This window comes from Hylobates moloch, unplaced genomic scaffold (genome assembly GCF_009828535.3).
Source record: "Hylobates moloch isolate HMO894 unplaced genomic scaffold, HMol_V3 SCAFFOLD_10, whole genome shotgun sequence".
NCBI classification, from domain to species: Eukaryota; Metazoa; Chordata; class Mammalia; order Primates; family Hylobatidae; genus Hylobates; species Hylobates moloch.
The window spans coordinates 41,474,177-41,498,406 of record NW_026652285.1 but is presented as its reverse complement, the minus strand read 5'-3'; the positions used below and the strand labels follow the sequence as shown (position 1 = coordinate 41,498,406).

The window sequence follows — 24,230 nt, the reverse complement described above, 5'->3', positions numbered from 1 at the left end:
TGGAAGTGGATAAAAGGCTCAGAGAGAGCTTAGGAGCAGGATAAAAGACCTAGAACCAATCTGTGGATAATGTTAGCCTTTAAGGAGTGGCAAGAAGAGTAGCATGCAAAGGTGCATGGAAAACCAGGAGAACACAGCTGTCAAGAAGGGCCCGAGGCCATCTGTGCTCATGGCTTTATTCTGCAGTTGAGCAGCAAGTCTGGGAGAACCTACAACCTATCCCCAGGCTAGAAGTGGAAATAGAGATAAATGCATACAGTAAGCCAGGAGTCTGTGAAAACACACACAGTTTAAAGGAATAATGAATCTATTATTGTAAATGAAGTGTAGAAAAGCTAGTAACACTAGGGCTGGGCAGTCCCAGCTACTCAGGAGGCTGAGGTGGAGGATCGATGGAGCCCAGGGGTGCGCTATGATGATGAGGTGTCTGAACAAATTTTAGCATCAAATGGTGATCTCTCTGAGCGGAGGACCACCACGTTGCTTAAGGAAGAGTGAACGTTCTAGAAAACAAGCAGGGCAGTGGAAACACAAAGGAAAATACTGAAACTACCATTATTAACAAAAGTCATAAAGGATTGTATTACTGTCAACAACAAAAATAAAATCACCATACTTGAACAATTATTCTTCTAAGGAAAAAAAAGACAATGTAGATGTCCACTTGCTCTAAAGAATTACTTTTAGCTAGTTAGCAGTGGTCACATATTATCTGTCTGCATGTTTGGGTTTTTTTACTAGGAGTTCCTTACGGCCAACAGCATGTGTTTACAGAAGTTAACGGTGCCAGCAGATTGCATGGTAGCTGCACCACCCACCAGCCCTTCCTGGAATCAGGCATGGGGCTTTGATCTTCCTGGTACCAACCTCCAGCCCAAGGAACTGGAGTAATATCTCTTCATGAAGGAACATTAAGCTAATGGCAAATCGCCATCAAAGAGCATGTTCCACTTTGAAGTCAGTAAACCTGAAGTTGTTTCAGAGTAATGAGAGGAGAAGGTAATTTCACAGCATCAAAGAGAGATTCTAAATATCAGACATCTTAGCCATTGAAACAGAGAGCACAGTTATAGGTCCCAGAAAACAGGGATGGAAGGAGATAAACAATAAGAGGAAGAAAAAAAACTGTTGGTAAAGCAACACCATTATATTTAGCCCCGTAGAAATGTAAACACTAAAAAACAGAGGCAGAGGTGGGAAATGAACTGGGTTGTACAGGGGTTAAGTAATAAAATGGAAATAATAGTATCTGAGACATTAAATGCTGCATGAATGACAGACGTTGTTATCATGCTTTAGAAAATCAATATTCTGCAGGGCTAAAGCTGTGAGTAGGTAGAGAATGGGAGTGACTGTGTGTAAATAGTGTGATATGAACATCCGGCCAGACCCAAATGGAAGCCACTTGAGACATTTCCACCCAGGCTGCTCTTTGACTTGTTCTCCAGTTTTATACAGGAGTATTTTTAAATTTTATTCCATTTTGACAATAATTTAAAACATTTTTATGATAATGTAAAGAAAGAATACAAGTATGTTCTAGATCATCAAGTGGCAACTGTGTCACTGAGTACCACCAAATAATTTCACGGCCGGCTTTTTGTTTATGTTATATTCATGTCGGCCCCATCCTTTCCACTTTTATAACAAGGAATAGGTGAGAAAAGAAGCTGACTAAACACAGGTTCCCACCAAGTGAAGATCAAGTGAAGTGACAGCACGGTGTGCAAAAGAGGACGTTAGCAGAGAAAAACACAGAGAACCAAGAGATTGTGAGAAAGCATGCCCTGCCCCCAGTACCGCTCCTGTTTTCCCAGACAACATGTCATCTCAGCTTCAGAAAAAATAGCATCATCTGTTGTTAGTTTGAATTGTATTCGTTTCATTAGATGCCTACCATATTGCAAGTACTTTGCTAAACTCTGAGAATCTAAAGACAGATTACGTTTCAGTTCAGGTCCACCTCTAAATTCAACTATAAAAGACAGTAACTGAAGTCCACATTGTCATGGGGAGACACTAGAGTGTTTCCATAAAAACCAGTTCTGCTTGCCCAGCTATTTAAAAAGACAGAAAAAGTCAAGTTCAACATTTCATGCCGACATTGGCTTTTACAGTTTGGCTGTGACAGGATCTCCTGCTGACCTTGATTTCACACAGGGAATAAAGGCCACTTACTATATGCACATCCGTACACTTCGATCCGCATCCCAATCCTGCCCCTGGGGTTCCAGGCTAAAGGGAGAAAGCGCAGGAACCTGGCTTCAAAGGGAGGCTGGAGTCTGTAGTGCACCACACTGTCTGCATTTGTGTTTCCTGGAAAACCCTGGGAGAAAACAGAGAAGGGGATCAATGTATCTGCGGGACGCACCATCTTCATGTCATCACCTCCCATGGCAATGAGCAATGTATGCTCGCTTTGCTAATATGCAAAAAGCTGCTGTTTTAAAGGAAACACTGATAATGGTTAACAAGGATGTGACAACCTCTCCAGTCCCTGAATTCGACACCATTGTCTACGTTTTCTTTATTTACAAGGTAGTTTAAGTTTCATCCACATCATTAAAATGACTATAAACATGGCGACCTCTATGAAGTTCACTTTTCTAAAATGCTATCCCACAGATTCTTCCCTCATCAAGTGGTAAAGATGCTCACAAAAAGCCACATCACATGGCAGGGCAATCAAGCACCATGGTAACATGCAAAGGATCTGCAGTGAGCATCCTGGAATCTGCAATTAGAGAGTTGAAGGGACCTGGACATGATTCCAGCCCCATACCTTTAATTTATAATGAGAAACTACAGTCTAGGAAGAAGAAAGGACTCTCTGGAGGTAGGACAGCTATCACAGAGTGTGGGCAGGATTACATCTGGCTTTATTTCAATGGCAGCATTGATTCCATGTTATCAGGCTGAATCCACTTCACAATGAACACAGCTCCATGCACCTGTGGCCTGCTTGCTGGCGGTGTCAAGAGCAGCACACTGCCACTGTCTGTTCCAGGGCAAAGGGGCTTTCACTCCTCGGTCCATCTTGCTATCTGAACATTGGGAAGGATCAGGGTGCAAGCAAACAAAGTTGTTTTAGATATTTTTTCATTGTTTTCAGATTTTTAAGAATATGGCATGTGTGAGAACAAGGAAAGGGTTAATGCTCTTTTGCACTAGAAGTGCTATCACCTAACATGACTGGGGGACATAGTTAATATCTATGTATGGCACAGGCCAGCAGTTAGTTCAACCGAGAATGAAGAATGTTTCCTGCCTAATTATTTTGCTTTACTAAAGAATGTACCAGGCTTAGGGCCAGCGCGTTGGCTCACACCTGTAATCCCAGCACTTTGGGAGGCCAAGTCGGACAGATCACAAGGTCAGGAGATCAAGATCATCCTGGCTAACACGGTAAAACCCCGTCTCTACTGAAAATACAAAAAAATTAGCTGGGCATGGTGGTGGGCCCCTGTAGTCCCAGCTACTCAGGAGGCTGAGGCAGGAGAATGGTGTGAACCCGGGAGGTGGAGCTTGCAGCGAGCCGAGATCATGCCACTGCACTCCAGCCTGGGTGATGGAGCTAGACTCTGTCACACACACACACACACACACACACACACACACACACACACACACACACAAAGAATGTACCAGGCTTAACAACAAAACAAAGAGAATAAAGATCAGCCTGCCTCGTATCGGACCACCAATGGGTCTCCCTGGGTATAAACACATGGAAATAAAAATACAGGAAATGCCTTAGTGAATGTGGTCAATTTTAAATACTAGTGTTGATGTCAGACTTGGTAACAGTTCGTCTATTGCTAATTCATGCCAATTCCAAGATAATCATTTCACTTTTTTTTTTTTTTTTTTTTTTTCTGAGACAGGGTCTCACTTTGTCTTCCAGGCTGGAATGCAGTGGTGCGATCTAGACTCACTGCAACCTCTGCCTTCCAGATTCAAGCAGTTCTCATGCCTCAGCCTCCCCAGTAGCTGGCATTACAGAAGCATGCCACCACACCTGGCTAATTTTTGTATTTTTAGTAGAGACGGGGTTTCGCCATGTTGGCCAGGCTGGTTTCGAACTCCCAGCCTCAAGTAATTTGCCCACCTGGGCCTCCCAAAATGCTAGGATTACAGTCATTAAGCCACCATGCCCAGCCAGAGATAATCATTTCACTCTTGTTCCAACTAAAGGGTCATGTACATCGACATCATTTTTTGAGTTAACAATCGCTATACCAACTTCAGGTAAATATTTGCACAACCTCTGCACTCACAACCTTCTGTCTGGACAGCCCAGGCTGACCTATATAAAAGAAGCCATATCCCAGCTCTACCACCTCAAACCCTGCTACTTGCTGCTGCAAGCTGCAGTTTCTTCATCTGTAAAACTGATCTTGAAGGGCCAGAGTACTAATTGAGATAACATCTGGAAATCAGTCAGCCCACCACCTGTGTGGAGGTGGCTGCTGTGATTGTGACCCAGGTTGGTCATTGTTGGCATGGTTGGTAGAGATGGTTCATCCATCCTTTTATTTTGGTTCTAATTTGGGTTTAATATCTAAGACATACAGCCAAGCTAATACAGGAACATCAGATCCTATAAGCATTTTGACTCCAATGTTAAAATTCAGTTGCAGAATTAAAATCATATTTTTCTGTAGCTGAATAAACTTTGTAAACCTCAGTAAAAACAATACAATAAAAACCTTTCAAAGGAACCCTACCAAAACAGAATTTTTTTCACCTTTATCTGCCAAATGTTATTTCTTTCTCAATTTGTTTCAAAGTATAAACTCTGGAAAATATACTCCTGAGTGATGTGATAATAGGATCATGTAGCAAAATAAAATTTAATGTCAATTTTTGCTTAATTAGATTAACATTTAAGAAACTTTAAATAGACATTATCTAATAGTTTGTGAATAAGGCAGATGAGAAACATACTCTTTGCAACTTCAGAGATATCAATAAAAAATCAAACATTTATTACATATGACTAAAATATATTTAAAAGTTTATATATATAATCACATTAATTCATTTGAAATTTGAGAAATCACATTATTAATGTCTTATATAGAATTATAACAACCTTCATGGGATACAAACCAAATGAACCATTGTTCTTTAAAGATATAGAAATTAAAGAGAATAGATTTTCGGCAGGAAAGATTTATACTAGCATTTCACTGTCGTAACACTCAGGGCCTATTATTGAAATAACCTTATCTGTAACAGTAAAATAATGTGTGTCTTAAAAATACGCAGTGTAGTCTCTTATTCATTATATTCAAAGTTTGCTTTGAGAGTTTGCAGAGCAGACATGAATTCATATGTGAGCACATGACCACTACGGACAGAAAGAATGGCGAACACAAAGACCTATTCCTGCTTTGTTTTATTAAGGTGGAAAAACGAAACTTCCAGAAGGATAAGGCAGCTTTTATAGAAATATGCAGCCTTCAACAATTCTGCAGAGGCTTCTTCATTTTAGACATAAATAGCAAAAGTTACAGCTCTGTGGAGAGTGAGGGTGTAGAGAATAGTTTTCGGAAGCCATAGTCCTTCAAATTCTTTTCTGTCTTAGCAGGCATGTGACCTTGGGAGAAATCATCATCTTTCTTTGTAAAGTAGAAAAATTATATCTATCTGGCAATCGTGGTAAGAATTAAACTAGTTAATATATATAATGTATTTGTAAGATTATAAATCATTTATTTTTTACAGCATTCCCCTGCAATTTGTGTGTGTGTGGTGTGTTCAGGTATAAAAGCTCCATCTTATTGAAAGACAGTCACTTAAGTTTGATGTAGATTCTGTCTTTGAGGGCATTCTAGCTAAGTATTATATTAAGTAATCAAAAACGAGTATTTTCAGATAAAAAGATCAGTTTCCATAACATGTTCCTTAGGTATACATGAAAGTGAGTGAAATCTGTGGCTTGGAGTCCACTCACATGCTGGAAATATGTTTCATAAATAATTTAGGAATTAATGACATTACTGAAAAATTTCCAACACTCGACTTTGATTTTTAGCGGTACATTAGTTAAATCTAACAGTCACAGTCAGTGATGGTGCTCATGTGATATCCTGGTCTGCAAAATGTTAAGTGCATGGATAGTTGTGGTTGAGTATGAAATACCCAGATTGACAGCCGTAAGCAGAAAAAAAATCTGTCAATGTAAGACTCATCAACAATTATTTTTAAGAAGACTGTTAGAAATTTGTTATTTTTCCAAATTTGTCATTTTGTCATTTCTGTTTTAGTGGATTTTTATCATCAAATCTTTATTTTAAATTACGAGATACTGAAATGAGTCTCTGAATTTTAAAATAAGCATTAAATCTCTACTATGCATAGGGCCACCACTGTCCTATGCAATTTCACACATCAATTCAGTTAGTCCTCACAAAGATGTTAGAAAACCTTGTCTAAAAGAAATAGATTCTTCAGCAGCTTCGGTTTATTATTAGTTTCCCAAACACTCAAATGTATGACGAGAGATTCTTATTTTAATATGCTGTTATTATTTTAAGCTGTCTGTGTGTGGGGTAAGAAAGTGCCCGTGAGTCCTTGAGTTCTAATTCTGTTTCCTTAATTGCCAGACTATGCTGATATTGGATACAAATTTTAGTGCTTGTAATCTCAGCTTCTTTATGAGTAACATGGGAATAATACTAACTGCTCTGCCCAATTATAGCTTGTTGGAAGATGTTTCTGTAGGTGACTTGAAAATTCTAAGGAACTATACAAATGAAAGATATTGTTAAGCTGCTCTCTGTAATGCCTGTTAACAAGATTATTTGATTAAGACACTTTGTTAATTGTAAGTGTTATATGAAGAAATTGTATTAATTCTAAGTACAGAGCATTAATAATATAATTACCATGACATATGCCTTGATATTTTATGAAGCAATTAAAATGTTTCTATAGATTATTAAAAATTAGCATATTATCTTTATCAACTTAGTATGACTAGTACAATTATAGTTATGCAGAGTTAATCAGTAAAAAGTAAAATGAAAGACATAAAACAATATTATATGTAAGTGTAAATATGCGTGAACAAAAGAATTATAATTTTTAAAAGAATACATACAAATAAAACGTATTGGACTGGGGAAATATGAATCATGTATTAAAAAATATGATTAATGAATGAATGAACACCAAGGCAAGAGCAGGGCCTTATGCAGACCAGACCCATCATTCCTTAATGATTCCTCACTGAGGACGGTGACTCATGGAAACCTTGGCATCTGATGTCTAAATACAATAAATAAACAAAAAAGGGCTCCAGCATGTGAACCCAGTGCCTGCTGAAGAGCTGTTAACCCTCCGCTGCGGCCCCCTCAACCTCCTCTGTTCTCAGGATGCCCGTGGGTGAAGAAGGGACTCCTGGCAAGTGGGACCTGGGGCTGCCACAGAGCCCTCCCACGGACACAGACAGGACTGTGAGGCCACAGCTCCAGCAGGATGCTGGCTCCTGCAACCGTCAAAGACTTCAGCTCAGTTTTGGAGTTTCCTGTAAGTGGTACATCATATGATGAACACAGGCTGCAAAGCTGGAGAGACCTGGGTCTGAGGCCAAGTCCCAACATGTACTGGTTCTGTGACTGTGGGCAAGATACTCAACCACGCAGAGCCTTCTCCTCTGAACACTGGGGAGAATGATGATCCAGACTCACAAGACTCTCACGTATCTCTAAAGCTCTTAGCATAGGACTAGTATATGGTAAATAATCAATTAGTAGGAAACACTGCTGATTATTATCTGTTAATACTAAGTAATATTTCCTCTTACTCATTCTCACAATGCTACTCTTTGAAAGCAAGGATGAATCTATGGACCTTTTCCTTTGATTCTCAGCCGGAATCAACTTAATCTCTTAGCTCTGCATCCCCTCACTAGCAGATGACATTAGGCAAGGATGATACTGCTTTTGTCCCTGTTATTTTCAGAAGATTACAGATAATGGTGTAACATGCAAAACTGCTTCTTATTTAAATTAGTATCGATAACTGCCTATGTGAACAGTTGTACTTAATTATTTTAAAGTGCTCATGAATGCATTATTAATATTTTGCTAATCATTAGAATACAATGTTTGTCAACACAAAATGAGAAAAGTGTGACTTTGCCTTATTCTAGCATTATTAAATGAACTGAAGTAGGAATTAAGAAATGTGGGTGATGGTTCCAGCTTTTTCATTAATTAGCTGTGAGAGCCATGGTATGTCACCTGAGGCTTCAGTTTAGCTAGAAAGCATGCTACAAAGTACTATGGGGCCAGGCACGGTGGCTCACGCCTGTAATCCCAGCACTTTGGGAGGCTGAGGCAGGTGGATCACCTGAGGTCAGGAGTTTGAGACCAGCCTGACCAATATGGTGAAACCCCATCTCTACTTCAAAAAAAAAAAAAATACAAAAATTAGCCTAGCATGGTGGCGTGCTCCCGTAGTCCCAGCTACTCAGGAGGCTGAGGCAGGAGAATCACTTGAACCTGGGAGGTGGAGGTTGCAGTGAGCCAAGATTGCACCACTGCACTCCAGCCTGGGTGACAGAGTGAGACTCTATCTCAAAAAAAAAAAAAAAAAGTACTATGGAATCTAAAAGCACTAAAAAAGCATGGCCTGAAATAGTTTATATTCGGGTCAAGACAAAAATAAATGTTAGAAAATAAGTGAATAATCAATGACAGCAAGAGTACCTTATTGAAAAAAATGTATGTGTATATGCACTTAAGCATATCTTTAATTAATTAAATATACATAATCATTGAAAAATGAAACACTGCAAATACATTTGTATATTGTTTCATACTTGAGCATCCTATCATTTTTTAAATAAAAATGAATTAACTTACCATATTTGAATAAGTCAAAAAGAGAAAAACAAAGTGTAGTGCATGTTTTAAAAAGACAAATGTTTCCTTGTGTTTGCTCACTACTGATAACTTTGAGGAAATGATCATTCAGAAACATAAAGCAATCCAAAATACAAATCAAGATTAACTTAAATGTAATTTTTAAAATAATTCAGATAATGAGGAGAGCAGAACTAGCCACTTAGCTCTGTATATAGTGCATACAACTAAATATATCACAACTCAACAGGCGTTCTTTCTGAGATATTGCTATTGACTTCGAATGATCACATTAGTTAAATGTTAAAATACCTTTTTAAAAAGCAGGCAATTCATCTAACTTGTCATTTGACTTGGATCTGGGACAAATTTCCTGTGTGAGCTCGATCAGCATGTCTTCTTGCTCTCAGATTTCCTTATGATAATTATAAACCTTTGGGCTTTATAAAAGTTCAGGATGTTATGCTGGCACCATCTCTGGTTTCTCAGAGACTTTCAACAACCAGCCTTGTTCTGGGACATGATAGGCATTGTTGCAAAATCAGGAATTCTTCAAGGAGAATAAATGTCTGCTGTGTTGAATTTTATGCTAGGTTCCCCAAGATCTGCACCTTTAACCCTCCCAGTATTTACCAGTGTTTAACACACAGTTGGTCCCAGAAAAATACTGGTGCATTGACTTGTTTGTTAGAGATAGTCTTCCTAATGCTATATTCTATCCAGTCTCTCTAAACCCAGCTCCTTGTTCTGCTGTGAGGAGCAGCACCTGTCTTCCTTTGCCTGGGTGACTCAGAGATGCCCACTCCATCTTCATCTCTGGACGCACCACAAGTAATTGCTTAGCACTTCCCACCAACCGCAGAGCAATTTACTTAATTGGAATGTTTTCACACTTTTTCATCCCTGATAATCAACCTGCAGAGATGAAAAAATTAGCTAGGGAATCACTATTATTAAATCAGTGATCTAAGTGCTTTTGTAATTCTAACTGAAAATTGTAATCATTTGTTTGTTTGACATATTTACTATCTGACCGTCGATAGATTCACTTATTTTGTCCATTTTAACTATGACCAAATATATATTATTTCACATAAGAATCTGTGAGCATTAAACTGGATGATCCATATGACCTTATCCCTGAATATTAGATATTGGATATGCACATACAAATGGTTATGACTGTTATGATTTGTGTGCTATCATGGAAAATAGTTCATAGTCTTGATAGTCTGAGAATTGCTATGATAATAGTTTCAAAAACATTTAGGATACTTGTTCCCTATTTTTAATTTTAGTTTTTAGCAACAAAAATCATTTGAAAAGCAAACAAAATTATTTCACCATATTTTTACACTTGTAATCATGTATAATATGTTCTAAGAAAAAGCCATCTCTACCTATAAAATACTGCATAAGATGCAATTGTATATCCCTGTGTGTCTCTCACACAAGATCCATCAATGAACAATACTGCCAGCATTGGGAATAAGAATACTGAATGAATCAGGCCTAGGTTGAGTATTTTCTGTGACTATGAGGCAGTCACATCCTCCTATTTGGTTAGGATCTACAAACAGAGTAACTAGACTCAAAAGGTGCCACCTGCCTAGAATAATATTAGTATGAGATAATAAGACTTGCTTGTAGCTTATCCAGCAGTGCGCTAGAAATTTTCTGTCTATGAATTTGTAAAGCAGCAGCAACAACATGAGGTACATGGAAGTTCAATGTCCTAGGGTCAAAGCTCAGCTCTGAAACCGCCTTTGCACAAATTCTAACAGTGAAATTGAAACTGCCTTTGCACAAATTCTAACAGTGACAAAATTATGGCAATGGGGAGACCTCATCTAGTTAACCCCCTTCTTGCCCTTGACCTTCAAGTTGCCCTTAATCATTCCTGGGCTTAAGCAAGCCAACCTTGGGAGACATCTAGTTTATAATTTAAATGATAATAGCCCTTCCCCAAAACTAAAGCTAATGAGAGACCACCAGGCTAGGAGAATAGAGGAGCCTAAATTCTGCTAAAATACAGACATAAATGATTGCTAGCCATTTGTCCAGAGGTCACGAGATATGCAACTTCCTCATGAATTCCAGCAGATAACATCAGTATCGTAGAATCTAAGATTAGCCTTTTGAGATATCCAGGTTTTTTGCATGTTTGACTACCAATGGCTCCACCTGGACCCGCCAACAGCTCCCGTAGCTCCACCCAGAAGTAACTCAGCATGCAGAAGAATCATTTCCCACACCCCTGTGATTACACCCCCAACCAACGAGCAGCAAGCACCCATTGCCTAGCCACTCCCAGCCCTTCCCCTAAACTACCTTTTCTCTTTTATTTTTTATTTTTTTTATTATTATACTTTAGGTTTTAGGGTACATGTGCACAATGTGCAGGTTTGTGTAATGGGTGCAGCAAAACAACATGGCACATGGATACATATGTAACTACCTTTGAAAAATCCCTAACCTATGAGCCTTCGATGAGACTGACTTGAACAATAACTTCATCTCTAATGTGGTGTGGCCGACCTTGAGTTAAGTTAAACTCTTTCTTTACAGCAAATACCATGTTTTTTGTTTTGTTTTTTTTGCAGTGAGCAGGAAGAACCCATCAGGCAGTTACACAACCAGAAGAGCTACTGTGGCTTGTAGAAAGCCTGGCATACCCAGAACAACAGAATCCAACAAGACAGGAAAGTAACCAATAGGTCTATAGTCAGGGCCTAGGTTCTGAGTAAGCACATCACTAGCAACTCCTTTATTCTCCAGATGGAAAAAGTAGAATAGTTTACCAGAGTTATGAATACACGTGGGGAGACAATAGGTCCTTAAAGGGTTTGAATGGCTTTTCAGCTTCTTCTGACTGTGATACTAGCTAGGCAGACATGAGCAGAACAGGAGAGGACCCCCCAACCCCAGGAATGTCAGGCAACCATCGGGTGATGGTCAGGCAGTTGTTACACTGTCTCTCTAAAATAATAATTGGTTGTAGCCAGTGCCAGGGAAAGGCAGTTTCGCAATAGATAGAAACACCTGAAACTGGTGATCAGAAGCTTCCCGATATGATTTCAGGAGCTGCGTGAGCAGCCCTCAAGCATGCACACTAAGAGGCAAAATGGTGGAGTTTAACTAGTACATGGCCTTCTTCTAGGAACATGCATACAACTCCAGTGAACACATTACGCCTAGGACCCCTCCCCAGTGCTGAAAGGCTACTGTGCATGTGGAATGCCAATGTATAAAACCCCAAGTTAAAGGTCAAACCGTGCACTTGAATCTCTCAGGCCGCTGGCTTGCCCCTCTTCCAAATGTACTTTACTTCCTTTGGTTCCTGCTCTAAAACTTTTTAATAAACATTCACTCTTGCTCTGAGTCTCTGCCTCAGTCTCTCCCTCTGCCTTAAGCTCCTCGGTTGAATTCCTTCTTCTGAGGTAGCAAGAACTAAGGTTGCTGCAGACCTGTACAGATCTGCCATGGCTAACATGACCCCAGTAAAGTGATGTCTGATGTAACCGCTCAGTGAAAGGCTTCGCCTTTTCAGAACAGGCAGGGATCCCCTGACTGCAATTCCCAACCAATCCCCAAAACTGGCAAACTTGATTTTTAATGATGGGTGGCTTAATTTGTAAAATAGGCTGACTCTAGGATGGGACTATTTTTTATTGGCCAGTCACAAATGTCCCAAATACTTGAGTTCAGTTTGACACTATTGCTATTTATCTAGGGATGTTTTATATGCTTAGGAAGCTAAAAGTTTGTAGAAAGTTATATTTTCTTCTTATCATATGTAAGGTGTCAGCAGCTATCAATGATTCATCTGCATATTGAATCAGCATGAAACTCTAAATCCTGAGGAATCCATTGCTCCAAATCCTGAGGAATCCACTGCCACAAATATCGAAAGCTGCCATAGGTAAATGTAAGAATGAACCTTGATTTCTCATGTAAAGGTACAGAAAAAAATCTGAACAAAAGTCTAATGCAGAAAAATACTTAGTTGACATAGGTATTGTAATTAAAATAGTAGCAAGGTCAGGTAGCACAAGCACAGGTACCAGAAGAATCACAAACATACTTATTTCTATAAGATCTTGTACAAATCTATAAACAGGTCCACCTTCCCTGTCAAATTTTCCTTCCTTTTTCACAGGTAATCCATAAGTATTACAAACTGAATGCCTTTTATTACAGCTCATTTTCCTAATTAAAAAATGTATACATTATAATTCTTATAATTGAGCTATTCCATGTTGTAAGCTATAATTATATGATTGATACATTTTACTAAAATATTTATTCCTGGGATTCAGAAAAATGGATCTACTTCTTGTCAAATGATCTATTCCAGTGCAAGGTGAGACTGCCACTCCCTGCTGCCCCCACTGGTTTCAGAAGGTATATCTTTACCTTATCATCAGGTGACTTGCCTCCCAAGGCTCCAAAATCATTTCACCCAGAATATAGAATGGGTGGGGGGCATTCGTTTACACAGCGAGTCCCTTTCCAACAAATAGCTAGGTGCATCAGGAGACTAGATAAAAGCATGTTTCTTTTACAAAAAATCTATTTGCAGAATAATTTCAGAGCAGCAAGAACAGACAGAAGGTTGTCCGGAGATATCCAAAATATTAAAACAAAAAAAAGGTCAGAAGAAATTACAGAATACATGGCTCCAGGGTTCACACACACACACAAAAGAACATGAAAAGATTAAGATGAGGAAAAGAAACAGACATATAAAGCTCTCTGCTTCCCAACTCAAAAGTTTCCTCATTATGTCAATTTTGCACACTAGTTTGCACCATTTGCCAATTATTTCTCATCCAGTTTCTCAGGAGAAAAATCTCCTAGAGAAGATAATAAAGCTTCAGACTCAGGTTGAATCCTTTGCGTCTTCCTTAATTTCTTCAGCATCCCCTTTCTGAATATCCTGGTTTCTTACAACAGTGATATATCAACTTTCCATTAGAGCATTCCTTTTTATTTGTTGTTGGCTCACAATAAAGTCTGTCCCCTCTGTGAATAATTCTAACTGGGCAGCTAACACTGCAGTCTTAAGTTCTTCCCCACATTTTCCCAAAATGGATTGCTGGCACCAACTGTCCGCCCTTGCCATCCAACTATTTTTTCTCCTGACAATTGCTGGCAGGGAAATTCCTGGCAAAAAGGCTGCTTAAAAGGTAGAGGACCAAGGATATATTCTGATCTTCCCTTGAATTGAGCCCCCAAAATTTAAAAACTGCTTCAGTGCACTGCTGATGAAAAGCAACAGGGACACACCTGCCTCTTGAGTGCATTATTGTAGCACTGCTAGAGGTCACCATATGCAGAGAGGCTCCGCGGACTGCCATCAGCCATCCCTCACACTGAGTTATGGAAAGAGTTGGACGGCTGGTTTCCTGAGGCCATGGGACTCCCTGATGAGGGGGTATAATTTGGCCTCTATCACACCTGTTCCACTAGTGAGCAAGTCAGCCAGAGGCAACACATCACACAGCAGCCAGTTTATATCCTCATGTGTGTAGCTATATGTTGAAAAAATGTTGCAGAGCACTTCTGCAAATTTGTGTGAATCTTCCCAGAGCAACAGAAAAAAATCTCTTAAGAGAAGTATATGAACTTGGGGGAAGGCAATATGGATTCTGGCATTTGTGTCACTGCAGTTGCAAAGGGATAGGGCTGATTTTCATCATGAAATGAAAAATAAGTTGGTTTGTATGGCACTGTAGTTTCAGTCCCTGTTATGCCATAGTAATTTGACTCCCTCCATTTCTTCTAAGTTGTTAAGGCAATCGACCATTCAGCAACCCAAAATCTTTATTCTAGGATACAATCTCTTACCCAAATTCTCACTGACTCTTTGATCTTTCTTCTGAGTAATTTATAGATGTTTAGTTGTGTTTTGCATATTCAGTTTAGAGGGAATCACAGAGATGGGATCAGAACTAGGACATCCAATATCAGGATATTCTAATAAAGCTAACAATTTGCTCCTTCTAAAGGGAATTCATCCAGGGTTTCCAATTCATCCAAGAGACCATTACCTCCCTCCTCTGAGATCCCAGATTGAGCAAAGAAGGGTGAAGAGAAGCTGAGGAAACAATAGGAATGACAGCAGAGAAGAAATAAGAAGCTGGAGGAAGAAAAAGAGCTTTCAGATTCTTACTCTATTCTTATAATTTCTTAATTCATTCTTTTTGGTTGTTCTTTTGTTTATTCCTGACTACTTCATCTCAGGGATATAAATTATCCGTTTGTTTGGGATTTTTTTTTCCTTAAAATCTCCGTGCATACATTAATTGGTCTACCTCAAAAGAGCCTTTCCCGGCCGGGTGCGGTGGCTCATGCCTGTAATCCCAGCACTTTGGGAGGCAGAGGTGGGCAGATCACCATCGAGACCATCCTGGCTAACATGGTGAAACCCTGTCTCTACTAAAAATACATAAAAATTAGCAGGGCATGGTGGCAGGCGCCTGTAGTCCCAGCTCCTCAGGAGGCTGAGGCAGGAGAATGGCATGAAGCCGGGAGGCGGAGTTTGCAGTGAGCCCAGATTGCTCCACTGCACTCCAGCCTGGGTGACAGAGTGAGCCTCCGTCTCAGGAAAAAAAAAAAAAAAAAAAAAGCTTTCTCTGGCCATTGCAAAGCAGAATTTTCAGAAGTTTATCCATTCTAAACATAACAGAGTGAAATAACCCTTCTAAGAGAAAGACTTGCCAGCAACATTCTGGATTTCCCATATTTTTCGCTGTTAAAACCTAGGCTGAATCATATGGGACCTGTGAGCCTGTATTACACATTTTGCTTAATAATAACTTCAAATTTGTAGTAAGGGTTTGAAATTTTCCCCAGGAACCCAATCCTGCTGAGCCAACGTAGATAATGGGAGACTTTTAAACAAACAGTTGGAGTCTCTTACCTAATCCAAGAGGCCACATTTTATGTTGTGTGTTTTATCAAAATAAAATGACTTTTTAAGAAGGTGGACACAAATCTTCCCACAAATTGACCCAATAGAAGCACTCACTCATGAAATCCCATCCCCATCACCAAATTGTTGGGGGGAAAATCAATACCCAAAGAAACATGCCAATTCACAAATACATTATTAGCTGATTTTATTATCGGGCAAAACAAATAACCTGAATGTATGTGGACAGGCAGCAACTGGCTACAAAGCTGTAATGAACATTCAGCTCCATTTATATGAAATTAATGTCGCAGTTGTTACACATGATCCTATCTTTAGAAAATAGTCAGCAGATGTTCAATTTGCACCAGTAATTACAGTGAGCTTACTCTGATGTTCTGTTTTACATACTTCTGTATCAGGCTTGCTCTGGTGTTAAGTTCCTCAGAATTCTTTATCAGGATCTATGGTTGTCCCAATAGGGCATTAATACCTACGATTAGTCACGTCTTTCAATATTCCTCAGCAAGGCTACATTGAACGGAAGTTCAGTTTCCCCACTGCATGAATCCTCCGGGTTCAGCTGGGTGTGCTTTTCAGGTGAGCGCTCACCTTCCCTCAGTGATTATGCAAAAACCAAGCCTCTTAACATCATACCTCTGTAAGTGATGTGATTATTTAAAATGAAGTGACTGCTAATTAAAATCATATTCATACACAGCTTCTGTTTGCTGAAAATTTAAGGTTTGGTGGGGGTTTATGACTTTAAATGTCCCTCATTTGTTCTGAATGTAATAATTTGCTTAATTTTATGTCTTTCTTGGAATTTATTTAATCAATTAGTACCATGTGTCTGAGTATGTAAAGAGTATGCTAATGACATTTTAGAGGAAATCAAATAGACTAAGAAATTAAAGGGATGCTTCAATACCGTGAATATTGATGACAAAGAAGAAAGATAAGTAATCTGAGAGAAAAAAAGGGAAAATGCCTTGGACTAAAAAATAGAAACACCCGAGGCAAATAAGCCATATTTAACGAGGTTAGGTAATATGCAAGTTCTACAGAACTTATTTTAAATATTGTTCTTATATTCAGTCATTTCACCTGGCACAAATATGCCTTTTGTACTAAAGGAAGACGGTTTCCTTCACATTTACACTTATGCATTATAATCAATGTGTCACCTTTTTTTCAATAAATATGGTTGGCCCTCTGTATCGGAAGTCTCTACAAGGCTGACTGTGGGACTTAAGTATGAGCAGATTCTGGTACCCGAAGGGGTCCTGGAACCAATCCCTTGCAGGGAGATGACTGTAAATGTTTTTGAGATTGAGAATATTAATTGTGCTTACAACATGTGCTTAAAATGTGAACAAGAAGATGTGTTAACATCTTCACTGACCATTAAATTTTGGTCGAATAGCATATGCCATGTCTCATCTAACTAATTTGAAATAAGTTCAGATCACAAGAAAAAGGGAAAATCGGTTAAAAGAACAAGACCTGTCTTGAGCAAATACTCCATTTCCCCAGTAATATTACTGCAGTTATAATCTATCTCAAATCACTTTAAATTGGCCCAAATGCCAGTTGTTGAAAATTTAATCATTTCCCAATCAGGAATGATGCATTTATCAACCAAATCTCAAATCAGTTATAATTCTCCCCAAACCTAGTTTTGAGAACTTCAGTTTGGGTTTTTCCTAAGACGATGACTGTCCATTTCAATGTTGAGAAACAATCCAGAAAGAGTGAATGATAACCATCCCTATTCATAATCTTCTCATCAAATTAGAATTTTTAAATATATCTTAGACTATGTTAATAAGGGAAATATGTTGATTATCACAGAAGTTTGGCATTTTTATTGAAAATAATGCTTAGCATTTATAAGAAATATCAATTTTGCATTCAGAAAAAAAAGTAATTTAAATAGAATCCAGCCATATACAACTGAAATTTGTTGAAATCAAATGGCTAACCTCCACCAAATTGTGTTTTCAACCTGTTTTAGAAGTTTTAGTAAGTAAATTAAATTTTTTTGGCATTTAAATGAGTCGGCAATATTGCTAAACCAAAATGACGAGAGCTATGTAATTAACAATAAATTCAAGATGAATGCTTACTATGCATGAAAAGTTAAATGTTGAGCTGGAGAGAAAAGAAAAATAAATATATATCTGAAAAGCAAACTGAAGTAAGCATGAGGCATTCTGTCCTTGCTTCTGCCCTGTCAGGTGTAGGGCACATCCTCAGGAATCCAGAAAGCTGAGACCTCAGGGTGACTAATTTTCCGCAGGAGGTCAATTCCCTGAAAGATGCTCAGCTGACTCTCAAAAGGATAGAAATAAAATGTACCCAACTAAGTAATTAAACAAGAAAGTTCCCATTTTTGATATGTCAGTTTGTGTTTTATTATATGGAGATAAATGTGTTGCTTTTTCATTTGTTTCCATCAGTGCACAATTATAAGTCCACATTTTGAGGACCTTCTGTTTTAATGTCCTTTTATTGTTTGTTTTTAGCAGAGAATAACAAAGAAAAAACAAAATATGGTTCAGTCTTACTAGTCAGATAACCCTTGTTGACATACAAAATAAATGTATTAATCAACCAACAAAGTATGATCACATTCTTTTTTTTTTTTTTTTGAGATGGAGTCTTGCTCTGTTGCCCAGGCTGGAGTGCAGTGGTGCAATCTCGGCTCAGCACAACCTCCGCTTCCCGGGTTCAAGAGATTCTCCTGCCTCAGCCTCCCGAGTAGCTAGGACTACAGGCACATGCCACTATGCCCAGGTAATTATTGTATTTTTAGTAGAGACAGGGTTTCACCATGTTGGCCAGGCTGGTTTTGAACTCCTGACCTCGTGATCTGCCCACCTTGGCCTCCTAAAGTGCTGGGATTACAGGTGTGAGCCACCGCGCCAGGCACATAAACATTCTTGGTTAGAATATTGAAATAAGGCTGGGTGCGGTGGCTCACGCCTGTAATCCCAGCAGTTTGGGAGGCTGAGGCGGGTGGATCATGAGGTCAGGAGATCAAGACCATCCGGGCTAACACAGTGAAACCCAGTCCCTACTAAAAAAAAATACAAAAAATCAGCCGGGCGTGGTGGTGGGCCCCTGTAGTCCCAGCTACTGGGGAGGCTGAGGCAGGAGAATGGCATGAACCCAGGAGGTGGAGCTTGCAGTGAGCCAAGATCGCGCCACTGCACTCCAGCCTGGGCGACAGAGCGAGACTCCGTCTCAAAAAAAAAGAAAGAAAAAGAAAAAAGACGACTGAAATAAAAGTTAAGCTAAAAAATGATGGCCACTCTTTCACTGAACCCCAAAAGTAACCACTCTTGAAGAAAGGATGATCATTGTGATCTTTTCTTAGTCCGTATTTTCTTTTAGAATAGCCTGCTCATCTTCAGCCACGCTGTGTTGCTCTCTCACCCATTTCCCTAAGGGTGTTGTGTGGTCGCTGTCTCCCATGACACTCAGGCACGCCAGTGATGCCTAGGACAGGGGCAGCTTTGTACAGACTTTCCCCCTTGGCTCTGGGTCTGTGTGTGCCCCTGGTACTTCCTCCCTCCCTACCTGGATTCCTACTCTGGAATCTGAAGCTTGCAGACTGGTTCTCTCCAACTTAAGGGTGAGGGGCAGGGGCATTTAATTAAATGGCTTGTGCCAGGTTCCTTCCATCTGGTCTGCCCTTATCCAATCCAGTGTTGGTGCCCTCAGGCTGCAAAGATCCTCACCAGCCCAGTGCGACCCCTGAGAAAGCTGGCCTGGGACCCTCACTGGACACCACCCTTCCTGCACCTGTAGCTGTCTCTCCTGCCCAGAGAAGGGAGTGAGAAAGAGATAGAGAGAGAGAGAGAGAGAGGTGTGCTATGATTTAGACTCTGTATTAAGATTGACCAAGGGGACCACACAGGGTGTTCTCAGCCTCTTTCAAGGCCCAAGGGTCCCTCAGAAGACATTTCTTCACTTTACCTTCAATCTTTCATTTGCTAAATTACTTGGTTTTGGTAGATATCTCTAGCAAAACGAAGTAATACTCTCCGGGTTTGAGTCTCATTATCTCTAGGTTTGAATCTTCTGATTGATTTTTCTCTCATCTTCTCCCCTTTCAGTACAGAATCACCAAAATATCCTTTACATGATTTTTTTTAAACCAACTCTTCCTGATTGGTTCAGGATGTGCTTCTACTGTGTGAAAACTTTTAAATCACTTCTATAAACTGCCTCCACCTTCTTTCCTCGCACTTACCTACATTCGGAGACTGTTTAATATCATCTCCTGCACCCCGTACTTTGCATTCTTTTCTCTACGAGAGTGTCCGTGGACACCGGATTAGCAGCAGTTCTGAATTAAAGACACTGCGTCTCGACTCAGCTTCAAGCCACATTAATTCTGGATCTCCCACTGATGGTGACATTTGCTGTATAACTGCACTTTCATTCACAGATGCCAAAAGAAGGTTTGGCCAGGAGCTGTGTCCAAATTTACTGTTCTAAATTTGAGACAGAGGGTTTGATGATAAGATAAAAATATGGAACAAGACAGCGCTGAATTTTTAAAATTATGACTTCCACAGAGTCCAGAATGTGTGGCTGGCTGCTCTATGTTTGGGATAAAATACGTAATTAGCTCTTATACATAAATAACTCTCAGAGGCATTAATTCTATCTTTATTTAGCCCATGTCAGTATGAGTAAACAGTGACGTTTACACACCTTGCCTGCTATGCCTCCATTTTCCCATGTCTTCATGAAAACAAAATGTGACAAATGTAAAACTTTTCAGACAGTGCTTCACATGTAAGCATTTACTCAATATGTTTCCTCTCTTTTCTCTCCTTTTCTGGGTGAATTCTCTTTCCATTCCAAGTCTGGCTGGATGAAGATTATTTTCAGAAAATGGGACTTGGAGCTATAATGTCACTGAACTCAAATACAATTTGAAGAAAAATTTTCCTTTGCTATTTTAGGTAAAGCAATAGAATCATGTCTTGAAGCTGCAGGTGGATCTGAAGCTTGTCTGAGAGCAGGCAGAGGTGGCCGTGTCGGATGGGTGGTCAGTTTGTGCGAACGGGGCCTGCCCAAATGCTCTGCTGTTATTAGTATCTCCCAGGAGCCCCGCCTGCATGATGCCTTTTTTCTGGTTACAAATCTCTTAGTAGATTTATTCCCCCTTGCACACCTTTCCAAAGGGATTTTATGGCCTTCAAACTATTTATCTGCCATTTAACACTATAGCTTTAAAATATTTGTATCACTTATCCAAAATATATGTTGTTATTTCAGTATCTTAAGCTTTGAACTTGCAGGTCTAAGACTGAAACCCACAGCCTACACTGCGGGCTCCTTCTAAAAGCTAATGATTGCATTCTGTTCCATCTTCACTTAAAATTCACAGAGAGAATGTAGCTCCCCATGATAATGGCTGAGGTACATGAAATATTACTGTTTAGAAACAAATGGCCTCACATGGAGGGGATAATGGTAGACAAAGAGAAGCATTTGGGTGAATGGTTTATACAGATAACGTAGCAAATTTTGTTCAGAAAATAATTTACTGGTACATATGTGGATTAATTTCAAAAGGAATCTATTTTCTGCAAATATTTATTTTGAAGTTATGTGTTGAGGCTTATTAATCATTAATATGGCACAAAAGAACGTGGAAAGCAGTGGACTTGTCTAGCTAGGTGTCAGTCACTCTGCCTTAGTCCGTTGAGGCTGCCATAACAAAATACTGCAGACTGGGAGGTTTAAATAATAGACATTTATTCTCACACAGCTCTGGAGGCTGGGAAGGCCAAGACCAGGGTGCCAGATGAGGGCTTTCTTCCTGGCTTGTGGATGACCACCTTCTCACTGTGTCCTCACATGGCAGTGCTCTCTCTCTCTCCCCCTCTCTTCCTATGAGACCACCGTCCTACAGGATTAGGGCCCCATTCTTTTTTTTTTTTTTTTAAATAGCAGCTTTATTGGGATAGATTTCATATAACATATAATTTACCTCTTTAAAGTGTGTAATTCAATAATTTTTAGTATCGTCACAGTGTTGTGTAAACATCACCACAATAGATTTAGAACATTTTCAATGCCCCCACCAAAACACCCATACTCGTTAGCCGTCACTCCCCATTTTCCCTCCCATCCACAAGCCTAGGCAACCACTAATCTACTTTCTGTTTCTATAGATTTCTCTATGCTGGACATTTCCATGCACCTGTTCTATATCAGGCCTAAGGCCAGGAGAAGGGAGCTACAGCCACCCCCATCTTCTCTCCCCCTGAGAAGCTCTGGTATTAGAGGACACATCGCCTATCCTTCGTGGGCTTCAATTTTTTTTCTCCTATAAATGAAAGGGATGGAATTTGGACTCCCTTCTACTTTAAAGACTCTACTTTAAAATTTAGTCCTAGAGAAAATCATGAGGCAAATGGTGGATAGCTGGGGAAACAGGAATTTTCAACTGCTCTTATTAGAAACAGAAAATGCTTCTAGAGGCCCATGGTAGTATGTATTTTTTTATTATTATTATACTTTAGGTTTTAGGGTACATGTGCACAATGTGCAGGTTTGTTACATATGTATCCATGTGCCATGTTGGTTTGCCGCACCCATTAACTCGTCATTTAGCATTAGGTATATCTCCTAATGCTGTCCCTCCCCCCTCCCCCCACCCCAAAACAGTCCCCGGAGTGTGATGTTCCCCTTCCTGTGTCCATGAGTTCTCATTGTTCAGTTCCCACCTATGAGTGAGAACATGTGGTGTTTGGTTTTTTGTCCTTGCGACAGTTTACTGAGAATGATGGTTTCCAGTTTCATCCATGTCCCTACAAAGGACATGAACTCATCATTTTTTATGGCTGCATAGTATTCCATGGTGTATATGTGCCACATTTTCTTAATCCAGTCTATCGTCGTTGGACATTTGGGTTGGTTCCAAGTCTTTGCTATTGTGAATAGTGCTGCAATAAACATATGTGTGCATGTGTCTTTATAGCAGCATGATTTATAGTCCTTTGGGTATATACCCAGTAATGGGATGGCTGGGTCAGATGGTATTTCATGTCTAAAACACCAAAAGCAATGGCAACAAAAGCCAAAATTGACAAATGGGATCTAATTAAACTAAAGAGCTTCTGCACAGCAAAAGAAACTACCATCAGAGTGAACAGGCAACCTACAGAATGGGAGAAAATTTTCACAACCTATTCATCTGACAAAGGGCTAATATCCAGAATCTACAATGAGCTCAAACAAATTTACAAGAAAAAAACAAACAACCCCATCAAAAAGTGGGCGAAGGACATGAACAGACCTTTCTCAAAAGAAGACATGTATGCAGCCAAAAAACACATGAAAAAATGCTCATCATCACTGGCCACCAGAGAAATGCAAATCAAAACCACAATGAGATACCGTCTCACACCAGTTAGAATGGCCATCATTAAAAAGTCAGGAAACAACAGGTGCTGGAGAGGATGTGGAGAAATAGGAACACTTTTACACTGTTGGTGGGACTGTAAACTAGTTCAACCATTGTGGAAGTCAGTGTGGCGATTCCTCAGGGATCTAGAACTAGTGCCCCATTCTTATGACCTTATTTAACCTTAATTACCTCCTGAAAGGCTCTGTCTTCAGCTATAGTCACATTCAGGGTTAAGGCTTCAACATACAAATTTTGGGGGAACAGAATTCTGTCCATACAGCACTCCATGTGAATGACTTTTCTGAGAAAAATATCAAAAAAGACAAAAACTAAATACTGTGTCAATAAAAACAAATATCAAAATCTGTTTTTCAGTGCAAACTGTCTAAAGTTAGGCTTTAGAAAAGAATCACTTTCCCATTAATAATGGTCATTATTGTTGGTTAATACTCTTGAAAACTAATCTTACCCAATTTGATTTACTGAAGGCAATTTTGAGATAAAATCTCATCCATCTTTGAGCAATAAACTCGAAGCAAATAAATATAAGTGAAAAGCTAATTTAGCTTATACAAATTGAAAAGTAATATGAACTGTCTCTTGCTGATTAAGTGGTACCTACGTACATATGTGCCAGAAAAATACATATATGTATTACATGTCTGTCATGACTCTGTATTTTCACTCCAATCATGACTTTCACAGAGGCTAATTGTGTTTTATATTTTTATACACTATGATATACTTCTCATCAAAATTAGGAAAAAACCTACTAAATCCTCAAGTCTACACCAAGAATTCCAAATTGTTCTGAGAAATATTATCTTTGATATTATTTTCAAATATCAGAATCTTCAGCAGCCATTTAACAATGATCCTCATAAGTTGTGAGTAATTTTAGTCTGAATCACCATGAAGTGAAGGATGAGAGCACTGCTTGTTTGAGCAGCACTGCAAATACGATCAGGCTGCCTGAATCACAGCCACAGCATGGCTGACT

The 24,230-nt window shown here is 39.4% G+C and overlaps 1 protein-coding gene across 1 annotated transcript in view; it reads right to left on the bottom strand.

Annotated features, from left to right (window-relative positions):
* The window catches only part of LOC116475130 (contactin-associated protein-like 3), a 261,759-nt gene that overhangs the window by 117,436 nt on the left and 120,093 nt on the right, over positions 1-24,230 (bottom strand). Inside the window, exon 4 of the mRNA XM_058445223.1 lies at positions 2,179-2,326. Within this exon, the coding sequence (XP_058301206.1) occupies positions 2,179-2,326 (148 nt within the window). The remainder of the gene's footprint in view (positions 1-2,178; positions 2,327-24,230) is intronic.